The following is a 12,848-nucleotide window of genomic DNA, read 5'->3' as shown; positions in this document are numbered from 1 at the left end:
TTTTTTTGCAAATTTCCTAATTACCAAAAAATATTGCGCAATAAATTTTTTTATCAGCGAACTAGTGCATAAACAATAATATTGTTGATCTAAGATTTTTATAACTTTAAATAAAGTGTACATAATTTTTTGTTTCCATCTTTTACTAACGCAAATACTGCACAAATCATTTTTTATAAATTTTAATACCTGCAAATAGTATTACACAATATTTTGTTGTTTAGATTTATATAGTATCGACAAATATTTAAAATTCAGATTTTTATCGATTTAAAAATAATGCACAATAATATTTTGTTTAGATTTTATACCAGCGAAATCTACTGCACATTAATTTTTGTTTAGACTTTTTTATTATCAAAAAATATTGCACAACAATTTTTTGTTCAGTTTTTCTATTAGCATAAAGTATTGCATAATATTTGTTTGACAGTCTTTTATTCACTAAAACAAATGTCACAATTTGATCTTTTTAGATTTTTACTCATCAGAAATGTTTTTCACAATAATTTTGTTTACCTAAGTTTTTTATTTTATATATTTTTCGATTCAATAAAAAGCACAATAATTTTTATAGATTTTTATATCATTAAAAAATATTTATTGCGAAATATTTTTTTGATAGATTTTTGTTCAATCGAAAAAAATTACACAATAATTTGTTCAATAATTTTTTTTAGATTTTTATTCAACCGAAAAATATTGCACAATAATTTCTTTTATAGATTTTTTTGCAATGGAAAAATATTTTGCAAAAATTGTTTGATTATATTTTGATATTACTTGTGTAGTTTCGAGCTTTCTAAAAAGTAGTTGCAGCGTGTCTAATAACCTACAAAGGATAACTCAAACAGAAAAGAATGCATTTCAGAAAGGCTTTGTGAAGAAATAAGCATATGTTAACTAACCTGGTCAGATTTGGGATAGAGCATCATTAGTTTTCAAAGCAAACTTATAACAGTAATATGACTTGGTAGTAATAGAACCAACATGTTAATACTGAGTTCAAAATGTAGTCTCTTTATACATAATATGGTCCCTATAATCATAAGAATGAAATTAGTGGGATGATATTACGAATAAAATATATTACAAATTATTTTTGTTGTTGTGATACTTTTTAATAAACAATTTCGTATTTTATATTATTCAATAAAATACTTTTCAAATTGTTTTATTTACAGAGCTCCGTATTGGGATCCGGTGGTATTATGTATATAAATGGTAGAATAGTTTCTGGACCCTTAGACTCACTGATAGAAGTCCTAGTGCCAAAAAATCGCATAGATTTCGATAAGGTAAGATATTTACAATATGGCTGCGTACACAGACAAATATACACATACCATGCAAAGAGAGAACAAAACCATAGAGATGGATCCAAGTTGCAGTTTTCTACTGAGTACATATATATATTTAATGCGATATCTAATAATAATCATACACAAAAAAAGTTCATGAGCTACTATATACTTATTCATATAAATATAAAAAGCGTTCACTTATTTGAAATTTAAAAGTTATTGGAATCATAATTAGACAAACGGGTTACAGCTTACAAACTTTATGTCAGGGAAAGTTATTATACCCTGAACAGGGAATATAAAATTTTCCTGTAACGAAACGACGGAGACCTTACGCAAACCATTTATTTATTCAACAATATTTATATTGTCGCCTTCACAGTAATCCCAGCCAGTTGTAATAAATTTATGGCAACCATTTTTCCAGGCCTTGAACAACTTTTCATAAGAACTTTTCGGGAGCCCCTTCAGCAAATTTTGTTTTAACTTTTCGATCGACTGAAAACGGCGTCCACGGTCCAGTGGTTGATCGCTGGTATTCATTGCGTTTTTATCTTTAAATTCGGTCATAATCGCACTCTTTTTGAAACAAATTCTGCTTTTCGACGCGAGTTCTACAATAACACCTTTCATGCCCAAAATATTCACCAAAATTATTCGAACGGACTCACTAGAAATATCGATCCTTCTTGCCATTTCTCTAATACTTGCGTGACGATTTTCACGCACGATATACTTCACTTTTTCAATATTTTCAAATGTCGAAGATCTTCAGAACCAGGCGTATCTTCAACTATCTCTTGTCCGTATTTAAATAATTTATACCATCACTTGTGTTTTTAATAAAACTGATTCATCGTTAGCCTATTCCAACATTTGATTGAAGATTCCGCACAAGAAGTTTGGTTAGAAATAGAAAATTTTTATTCAAATTCATTATTCGAAATTTTTTATCCATTGTAAAAATCGCAACGCTCTGCTAAGGTATGCAGACTTAAACAGGTTCTGTAAGCAAACTGGTTAACAGATCGAGCTCATAATTGGGAAAAGTAAGAACAGATTTCTCTCTCAAGAAGAAGAGCCACTGGTATCGGATAACATAGCACTTAACTGCCTCACAGACTAAAGAATCTGCAATACTTTTTTATTTGACAAGATATCGTCATTACATTTGATATAGATGTATTGATTTTTATTCAATTCTACGCATAAATCTTGGAAGAATATGTTTAGACCGGACTACTGTAGTAAATATGTAGCTGTCATACAACTGACCTATCAAACTCATGTGCTTTTATGGAGACTATTTTGTTTGTCATAGTATCTTCATAAAATTTTATACAGATTATTCTATAAAGCAGCACTATAATATCCGATTATACTGTGTGTAGATCGGATTACAATAGCTTTTAATTGCCATAGAAACTGATCGATCAAAAACAGAACAAAGAAATTTAAATGCCCATATATGCAACTGCAAAGGGTATTATAACTTCAGTGCTGCTGATATTAAATATTTTATATATTTTTATTTTATAGTTCGAATTTAAAACAGTTAGAAGTTTTCACTTGTAAATTTCAAATAAGTGGCAACCTTGTTTTTTCGAAACTACACAAGTATTACACCGTTAAATCCAACAAAAATGTCTAACGATTACTCTTTTATGCCGCCCTGTATATGTCGAGCGTGACGGAATTTCGTTTGTCACGCATTTTCGTTGCAGTTGCCAGACTTAACCAGCGCGCTTAAAAATGTTTCAATTGAATATTGTTGATATACATAACTTGTTGTTGTACACCATACTTTGTAATATTAATAATTTTCATGAATTTAATTTTATTAATTTTTATTTTATCGAAAAGATAACAAACTGTGCAACTTGCAACCGCAATACAAAATTAATTAGTGTAAGTGTGTGAGTGCTTCAATTGAAAATGCAAACAAATAAAAACAGATATGCGATATGCAAGTGGTACATAGCTATTAATAAAGCAACAATGAAATACAAATGAGTTGAGATAAAAAGTGAAATTAAACGGCAGTTATGTGTTACAGATCACTTACATACTCACCCCTATATGCAGATACATCTACACACATATGTATGTGATAAGCGCAATTTTAACACAGTCAGCAGGCGGCTGTTGCTGTCGTTGCTCCGTCAAAGTGTGCATGTCCGACCGCAACGCGTCAAACAAGCGTGTAAAGTGAGAACGCTTCGCCGCGATGAAAAGCGGATGTAATTGCATTTCTATGTTTTGCCAGCAAAACCCAAAACCAATAACATTACAATCAATATACAAACACATACACGCGCACACAATAAAAGCGCTGACAAAGCAATGTCGCACGCACACACACAAATAAGCAAACGCGCTCAGCAGTTAATGCATTGTTGTTGCCACGCGAAGCATAGAAGAATGCAGCTGATAGCAACAGCAACTGGTGAAGTGTCTGCACATCCTTTTTGCAGCAACAAAACTATATACGAAGCAATGCTTTTGATGTGTGCGTGTAGGTGTGTATGTGCGTGCTGGTTTTTGTGCAACACTCAGCATCGATAACTCAACACTGAATACGCGCTGTGCATTCGAGCAGTTTTCACTCGCTCTGACTATTGATTTTTTCCAATTCATTTATTCTTTATTCATGCAATCAAACAATCCAATCCAATGTAGTGGTTGTGGTGGTGGCGCGCGGGCAAGGAAAAACAAAACACAAAACAAAAACAGCCACACTTTTATTAATATTCTGCGCAAAAAACAGTGAGAGAAAACAAGTTTTTATAAACATTCATGTTTTATATGGTAAATACACGGAGTTTGTTTGCATTAACCCTCGGGTGAACCCGGTGGCTGTAGTGAGCTGGCATAGAAACTAAAGCAGTGCTCAGCACAGTAAAGCAAAAGTAATATAATATTGGTATTAGATGAAAAGTATGTTAGAGAACTTGAATTTTGAAAAATTTTAAACTAGAATTGCCGCGCAATCTCGACAAGCTAGTTTAAGAGCATATTATAACCAGGTTAGGTTACACCTGGCTGACCTGCAAGTCCTTTTCAATTCCAGATGGAGCATAATTATTAATACTCACTGACTTTTACAGTGTGTAGGACCTCATAGCTCCGGTTAAGGAACATAATGAGCTTCTTTTCAAACAATTTTTGCTGGCATCTTTTCGCAGAAACTATTCTTGCAGTTGTCTGCGTGAAGCGAGCCTCCTCCTTGGAACAACAAGAGGTCTTTCCTTGATTACGTCAATGACGTCGAACAGTACGCCGACGAGGCTCAACAAACTTCACTCACACACACACTGAGGCCATTCACATTTGAGTCATTACCACTACCGTCACCGACTCCCTCTGAGTGAATGGCGTACTTAAAATCAAACACCAACCATTGCAGACGAAGAGCTTGTGTTGCCCCGCGATTCTAAAGTGACCCTTTACAACTTCGCTCTGAGCACTGTAGCCCACAGCACGGCAGACATTTTAGATCGATCTCGAACCCGACCAAGATGGAAAAAGTGTCACTTCCACCTGACCAATTGGAACCAAAAAATACGTGTACATTTATACTTGTGGCGCTGATCAACGCAATGTATTGATCTATGTGCTTCAAAGAAAGCAACATGAGGTAGGGCCGTCGCTAGTAGATACTCACGGAAATCCTCTGTGCAATAAGACCTCGTTTAACTCTAACCACCTCTTTSCATGAACAGAAGACCCCGCTCATCTAACACGTTTCTTCGTACGGTTCAATCCCGTCGAAACAGCACGATATCTGAGCCTGCCATTATCTTGCTTCGATGACAAGCAACCCGAATCTCACCACCCAAGCCACCGGTATAACAACAACATCAAATTTAATGGAGACTTCATGTCCAATTTTGCAAGTTCCATTATCACTTGAACTGCGAAGCCTTTTGATATTTAAGCCGAGGTGTAGTTAAGGCCGGATGGAAGCGGAGGAGGAGTTCCAGCGTCTCACCCAAACCTACTTCCCAGCACGTTCTACACATATTGTCATCACTAATGCCCATCGGGTTCACATGTGATGACTGTAAGTCTTGAGCTGTGACTTATATAGTTTCCCCGTCCTTTCGGAAATTTTATCGTGGATCATTTCTAGCAACTAGGCTATTTTCGAGCTTGATTGGTAACCACCCCATAGGCAATTTTGACAGTCTCATCATTTATTTTGTTTTCTGGCACCCTCTCAGGGTTAAAAGTCAGCAATATACAAGTTAACTGCTGGCATATCCAAAGCCAATTCATCCGCACACAATAGCATTCGAAAAACACTTTTGATTATTGCCAATGCATGCAAATTGCAGTAATTTTTTCGAACATTATGCAAAGCAATATTGGTTGCATAAATAATTAAAAACTACGAATATACCATACAACAGCAGAAGGTTAGCTGCAAGCTATTAGCCTCTGAAAAATTCCACGAGCTATTGCGCGCTCATAGCAATTTTTCAATTTTTCCACATTTCAACTTTTTTCGTTGCTTTTATGGATGTTATAAGCAATTTTTTGAATTGCTGTCATTTTATTAATGAAATTGTTTGTCTAATGGAAACTGATATGTGCTTTTATATAAATGATTGTGTGTGTGTATGTGTATATGACTGACAATAAGCGTTTTGCTTAAACACGCTTTCCGAGCAGTTTATTTTGCATTTATTTATGGTTATGAATATTTAATTTACTTAATTAAGAGCGCAATTTATTTATTATATATATCAATACAATTAATTGAAGGCACCTAACTTGCTTTATGTATGCATATAAATGTATATACAACTGTGAGCAAAAAATAGTAAGATGTTTTAATCTAAACTTCGCGCGAAAATCGTGGAATATTCTCTAGGTTGGTGTGACTATCAGTAACATCTATGCTAAGTGTTAAATCAAAATAACCATTTGTGTTTAGTATACGGTCGTTATTCTCAAGTTGATAGGCATTCGGCGTTTTTTACGATAAAAGAAATTTTTTCAGAAAGAAGCTTCATTAAATATTGTGAGCGGAATCAAATTTTTAGTGGTTATTGGAAAAGGTCTTCGATGTTAATTGTTGTTGTAGCAAGTTCTTTAATAGTTTTGAAATAAAATAAAGGAATTAATGCTTGCTCAGACTAACAGTCAGAGATCTTATTGACATCATTGGGCATCAGAATATCTTGACAAAGATGAGCCCAAGCCGAAAAAACATGTCAAAGCAGGTCAAAAATCAAATGTATGTTAACAGGCACAGGAGGATTACTTTAGGGGGAGGGACATGGATTCTGAAGATTAAATATAAAATTTTAAATATATGAACAAAGGTTGTTTTCTGATCATATTAGTACTATGTCTATGTATGTTGAGATCGTGTAGTATTGAGGTTAAAATATTCTTCATTCATTTAAGGGATTTGTGAAGTCCTATTTTCTTTTGAAAGACCTTTTGAAGAAACTGACTGACGGTTGCATAGGCAGACGTTTTAGCTCTTTTGGTAAAGGAAAAACTCTTAACCAAGTATGCATGGAAATCTGGCTTAGCCATAAATCCGAAAAATCGACCTAGTTTGGTTTACTAGGAGATACAAAATTCCTGCAGTTACTCTCCCCTCATTGGGAACCTCTATTCTTCAACCGATAGACGGGGTAAAGAAGCCCCAGAGAAGCTCTCATGGAAGCCAAGCATGAAGAAGAGATTGAGGAAGGCATTATACTGTTGTAGATGAGCAATTGGGTTGAGGTACGGTCACGAAAAGTGGTATTCTGACGCTATGAAATCGTAATTATGACTATTGAAGGTTTGACCCACTTTTTTTTTTTTTTTTTTTTTTTTTTTTTTTTTTTTTTTTTTTTTTTTTTTTTTTTTTTTTTTTTTTTTTTTTTTTTTTTTTTTTTGGTACAGTAGATGGAAGCATTGAAAGCCGGAGTGTGGAACTATAATCCGCTTAATCTCCTAAACCCAACTCAAGACTCTCCCGCGAAACCACTGGCTAAGTATTACTCCGTGGGAGGGACAGGACATTTAAGTCTCATCTATTGTATGGGCTGACGGACGACAAATCTCTTGAATATGTGGGTTGGCTCCTATATTCATGCGGCTGTACTGTTTTTAGCTTCAAGCTTCTTTAATATTAACCTTATATAGATGCCCAATTAAGAGCTGACTCACCGGAAACTGCAAAGACGATAAACTTACCTGGGAGGGTACCCTTTCCACAATTTAATGCGATGTGGAATTGCGAGATTCTTCTAACCTAGAGTGGACCGTAAGCGATTTTCCGAACTCTTGGCTCTTAACAAAGTCATTCTCGCCGAACTTGTGGGTGACCTGACTGGACAATGTCAATGGGTCCACACGCGGCGCGACTAAGTTTTTTGTTTGCTGGTTTTTGCCAAATCTGGATGGAGATGTAATCACCATCTCACTCCTTTCTCGATTGCCTGCTCCTCCCTCCTCCTGATATTGAATTAACTCATTAGACAACGTCAACCTATGAGGATTTCGTGTTGCACTTTTAGGAGTTTATCAGTAACACAATGGAGGAATCATCTGTCCTAGTGACATCCATCAGTTCCCGCCCAACCGTATAACCTAACCTAACCTATTACCAGTCTATCCAGACATGTTATGATAATTTGTTGCTTTTGCTCCCGAGAGAGATTCATATAAATACATATTAAAATTGATTTGGAGTATACTGATTAAATAGTATTATATATAGTTTTACTTACACAAGTGTGCATAACAAATATTTGCATTGCTCAAACCGAAATGTATATATATCCACATATAGCACAGTTCTTAACGACAAATTAAATTAAATTTTCAATGATTTTGTAATGAAACCCTTTTAGATAATTGATTGAAATCATGCAACCAATTGTCTTATATATTTCCGTTATATTTGTACATACATATGCACATATATTCGAAAGTAGAAACACACGCTTGCAGCATTTTCAGAGAAACTATCAAATGTTTCTTGTACTCAATAATCGCTCATTGTCACTCGCACACAGACTCACACATACATTTGCCCATTGGTGCCAGCTGTCAGACGGCTGAACAAATAAATCGACCGACCACAATACAACCGAGTCACAGTGTTTGATTAGTGCCAATTAAATATTTAATTACTAAGTAATAAAGGAGGCGTCATAACTCATACACGCACAGCCCGAAACAGCTGTAATAATAATAATAATAACCGAGAATACAATCAGTCATGTTTGCGGTACCTATGTTATACATTTTGATATATTTTGAGTTAACAAATATTGATTTACTGAACGCACTATTTTTGGCTTTAAATTTTCGTAGTTTTCAACAAAATTAGTTTTTCGTTAATGTTTATTTAAACGAGGCTTAGTGTTTTTATACTCAAGTGTTTAATTTAAGCGGCCCTTTGGTGCAGTGGATAGCATATTGGACTTCTAATCCAAAGGTCGCGGGTTCGATCCCCGCAAGGGCTCAATTCGTCAAGTTTTTTATTGTCGGAAGATCTCAAATTAAATATAAACGATATATTGAAGTAAGTAGTATGACATCTCCCAAATACTGATTGGTTTTAGTTTTTCATAACACAACTTTAACAGTAGACAGCAAATTATCAGTCGAGGGACAACAGCAATTCAAGAACTTCAGTCAATACTCAAAAAGAGTTCCTCGGCGAAGATTTTAGCGACTCACCTGGCTATGTTGGTATACTATAAGCCTCTGAATAAAAAATCAGACTTGTTACCATTTATATTTGGAATTTACCGGTAGGTACTTTATTGCGAAGCTCGCTCAAAGACTAAAAAAGTTGAGTATATCAAAAGATCCGAATAGGGGTAAGAACCGACCGAAATTCCCTTCTCCTTCCACTACGCTCCTAAAAATTTGGATTACTATATCACAGATCCTACCATTGATGTCTTTTTCTCTGCTTACATATCGATGAAGGACATGTGGAAGGGAACGAGTCACTGAAGCTGAAGCGTAGTGAGTTTTTCACGGCAGAGACTAAGCTAGGAACGAAAGTAGGAGTAAGAGCTTTATGTTAGTAGCTCTAAATCAATTTTAGTTTCAGGCTACCGAACCACTTTAGTGTTCTTCAGGCAAAGGGGACTCTTATTAAGATGAGAGTAGACTTACTTCTACGAAATGCAGGTCTTTCAGTAGAATGATCATCATTGAGATCGCTAACGCTCAAAGCTATTAAAGCAATTACGGACCTCATTAGAAATAGCTTCATGCTATATCATTAGACTCATTTGGCTCCCGGATCATAGCGAAAGCTCAAGTAACTGAAAAGGAAAAATCTGACAAGAGGAGACAATCTTGCCACCCACATAGAGGAATGAGACCGAGTCGGATCTCTAACATTTAGAGTACTAGCACTTGACCAATGAACCTCGCGTACGCACAGCAAGCGTTGGGCGACGACCAGCTCCCGAGCGACTGCTAGGTTTTCGGGCCTAGAATACTTAGAACGGAAGAGATCTACTAAATTACTTGCCATTAAAAAAGTTCATCTTCGTAAAGTATCTTACTATAAATTGTGCAATAGGCATTCATACGGAAAAGCTGAAAGCTTATCGGTCGCAAGTAGTCAAAGTTGTACATAAAAAAGTGAAATGGAAACATCCAGGTACTTTCCCTTCCATTATCCAGGCCTTGAAAGAACAAAGTTGAAACTTCTCAGCATCTCACCTCAAGCAAATCAGTAAACATAGCCAAAACTGAGATTACCAGTTTCAGAAAAAGCGCTCACAATTCCTTGTCGATTTTTGGGGGTTTTATAACATATAATATAGAAGATTTAGAAACCACAGCGGACCGGTTTCCAAGCTGTTCAAGTGTGATTTCTATTAGAATCAACTCTTAACAAAACCTAAATTAATATACTTCATTTATAACTCAAGTACGACTGGAACGATTTCAAGGTCTTCACACCTGATACACGGTATTAATATAAAGTAATAAAACGGCTTTACTTCGGTTAAAGAAAAAATAATTTTCAGAAAGATATCTCAAAAACTGAACTTTCCAGGTGTGATCTCAATTAGAACCAACCTCTCAACCTAACCTAATTTTTAAGATAGATATCTCAAAGACTGAGGATTAAGTTCACGTAGACATATGGAAGGACCGGCATGGCTATATCGGCTCAGCTCATGCTGATACATATTTTAAAGAGTCCAGAAGTTTTCATTTTTAATACTCAATAAACAGGGGTATGAATCTCGGTGAACTAATATCAACAACTTTAGTGTTCCAGAAAAATACCCAAATATATAAAAATACGTGCATAGTAATCTCAAATATATAAAAAAAAATCGAAAAACTGTTAAACTAATTTATCTAAGGAATTCCTTTATAAAACTGTATGGTACATAGCTCGCCTGAAGAGAAAACTTTTAACAGCTCAACACTTCGTCAATAGATATTTTTAAAAATAAAACGAAATCCTGACAAATATAATAGTTATAGACTATATTTTTGTTAAATCTCTTCATTCTTCTTTACAATCAAAGCTCACTGTCTGCCAACGCTTATGTCCTTCTAACCTTAATGAAGTAAAACTAATTAATAAAAAAATAGAAACTAATTTAATAAAAGTGCCAATTAAAAGCAAAACCTTATGAATCTTAGCGTGTAGCAATTAGTTAAACCTTTATGAGTAATACTTCGAGAAAGAAAAAAACACAGGATGTGAAACAAAACAGCTGAGGACACAACTATCGGGTGATTTTTTTGAGGTTAGGATTTTCATGCATTAGTATTTGACAGATCACGTGGGATATCAGACATGGTGTCAAAGAGAAAGATGCTCAGTATGCTTTGACATTTCATCATGAATAGACTTACTAACGAGCAACGCTTGCAAATCATTGAATTTTATTACCAAAATCAGTGTTCGGTTCGGGTTCGGTTTTTATCGACAAATTTTGTTCAGCGATGAGGCTCATTTCTGGTTGAATGGCTACGTAAATAAGCAAAATTGCCGCATTTGGGGTGAAGAGCAACCAGAAGCCGTTCAAGAACTGCCCATGCATCCCGAAAAATGCACTGTTTGGTGTGGTTTATACGCTGGTGGAATCATTGGACCGTATTTTTTCAAAGATGCCGTTGGACGCAACGTTACGGTGAATGGCGATCGCTATCGTTCGATGCTAACAAACTTTTTGTTGCCAAAAATGGAAGAACTGAACTTGGTTGACATGTGGTTTCAACAAGATGGCGCTACATGCCACACAGCTCGCGATTCTATGGCCATTTTGAGGGAAAACTTCGGAGAACAATTCATCTCAAGAAATGGACCCGTAAGTTGGCCACCAAGATCATGCGATTTAACGCCTTTAGACTATTTTTTGTGGGGCTACGTCAAGTCTAAAGTCTACAGAAATAAGCCAGCAACTATTCCAGCTTTGGAAGACAACATTTCCGAAGAAATTCGGGCTATTCCGGCCGAAATGCTCGAAAAAGTTGCCCAAAATTGGACTTTCCGAATGGACCACCTAAGACGCAGCCGCGGTCAACATTTAAATGAAATTATCTTCAAAAAGTAAATGTCATGAACCAATCTAACGTTTCAAATAAAGAACCGATGAGATTTTGCAAATTTTATGCGTTTTTTTTTTTAAAAAAGTTATCAAGCTCTCAAGCTCAAGATACAACTGATTGAGTAGCGCAAAGCAATCGGAAGGATACATTAAAACTGGATTAATTAAAAGTTGAATTGTTATTGTTATAACATAACTTTTAGGCGAGCATTCCAACTGCTAAACGAGATGAGTGAGCGGAAGAGAGTGGGAGCCAAAGTGTGTAGGAAACATCAAACCAACAAGTACAAAACATAACCTCACACAATATCTTCATCATTTCCAACATTTGGCTTCACAGTTACTCAAAAAAACGGCAGCATTTAATTTCCCACGAACATTGTCGGCGCCATCGGCGGCCTTCTGCCATTTGCCTAATTAGAAATGGCCGGGCGCAAACGAGCGGCAATAAGAAAAACACCGAAACACTGAAATGCTAACTAGGGCCAAAATTTACAAATGCACAACCGCAAATGTGGCAAGTTGTTGTTGTTGGCGCGCTGTCCATGCTGCGGACTGAATGAATGAAGTTGAAGAAACTTGCCAACCTTAAATTGCAATTATCGCAATATACATTGCCAAGCGGAAGACAGCAAAAAAAAAGGCGCACACACTTACACATGCACAAGCAGAACACAAGTAGCGAGGAATAATGCGAGAGGTTGGCGCGTAAAAATGTGAAAAAAATACAGAATTCACTTTTTCCTCAACTTAATGATAATCGTGTTTTCTTTTTCGTTTTTTTCTTTAGTCTTTGTATTTTTTTGTTTGAACCCGCCACTTATATCCTCTTTAGCCGGCGTTAGTTGTGGGGCGTTGCAACGCCTTAAATATATGTATGTATCTAGAATTACATAACTCACCGCCAACAAGTGCAGCAACAACAAGTGTTTGACATTTGCTCGTCTGCTGATGCTGCACAGTATAATTAATAATTCATTGCAAATACTAG

At 35.6% G+C, this 12,848-nt stretch overlaps 1 protein-coding gene and 1 non-coding gene across 2 annotated transcripts in view; both read left to right on the top strand.

Moving 5' to 3' along the window:
* LOC108976057 overlaps positions 1 to 12,848 on the top strand; it is a 170,579-nt gene that overhangs the window by 21,492 nt on the left and 136,239 nt on the right. Inside the window, exon 3 of the mRNA XM_018944968.1 lies at positions 1,185 to 1,298. Coding sequence (XP_018800513.1) covers positions 1,185 to 1,298 — 114 coding nt within the window. The remainder of the gene's footprint in view (positions 1 to 1,184; positions 1,299 to 12,848) is intronic.
* Trnar-ucu lies at positions 8,710 to 8,782 on the top strand. The gene has a single exon. It is a non-coding gene; the product is annotated as a tRNA-Arg (tRNA).

This window comes from Bactrocera latifrons, unplaced genomic scaffold, assembly GCF_001853355.1.
Source record: "Bactrocera latifrons isolate USDA-ARS-PBARC rearing strain unplaced genomic scaffold, ASM185335v1 scaffold_72, whole genome shotgun sequence".
In the NCBI taxonomy this organism is placed as follows: domain Eukaryota; kingdom Metazoa; phylum Arthropoda; class Insecta; order Diptera; family Tephritidae; genus Bactrocera; species Bactrocera latifrons.
This window is presented reverse-complemented; position numbering and strand designations above follow the sequence as displayed.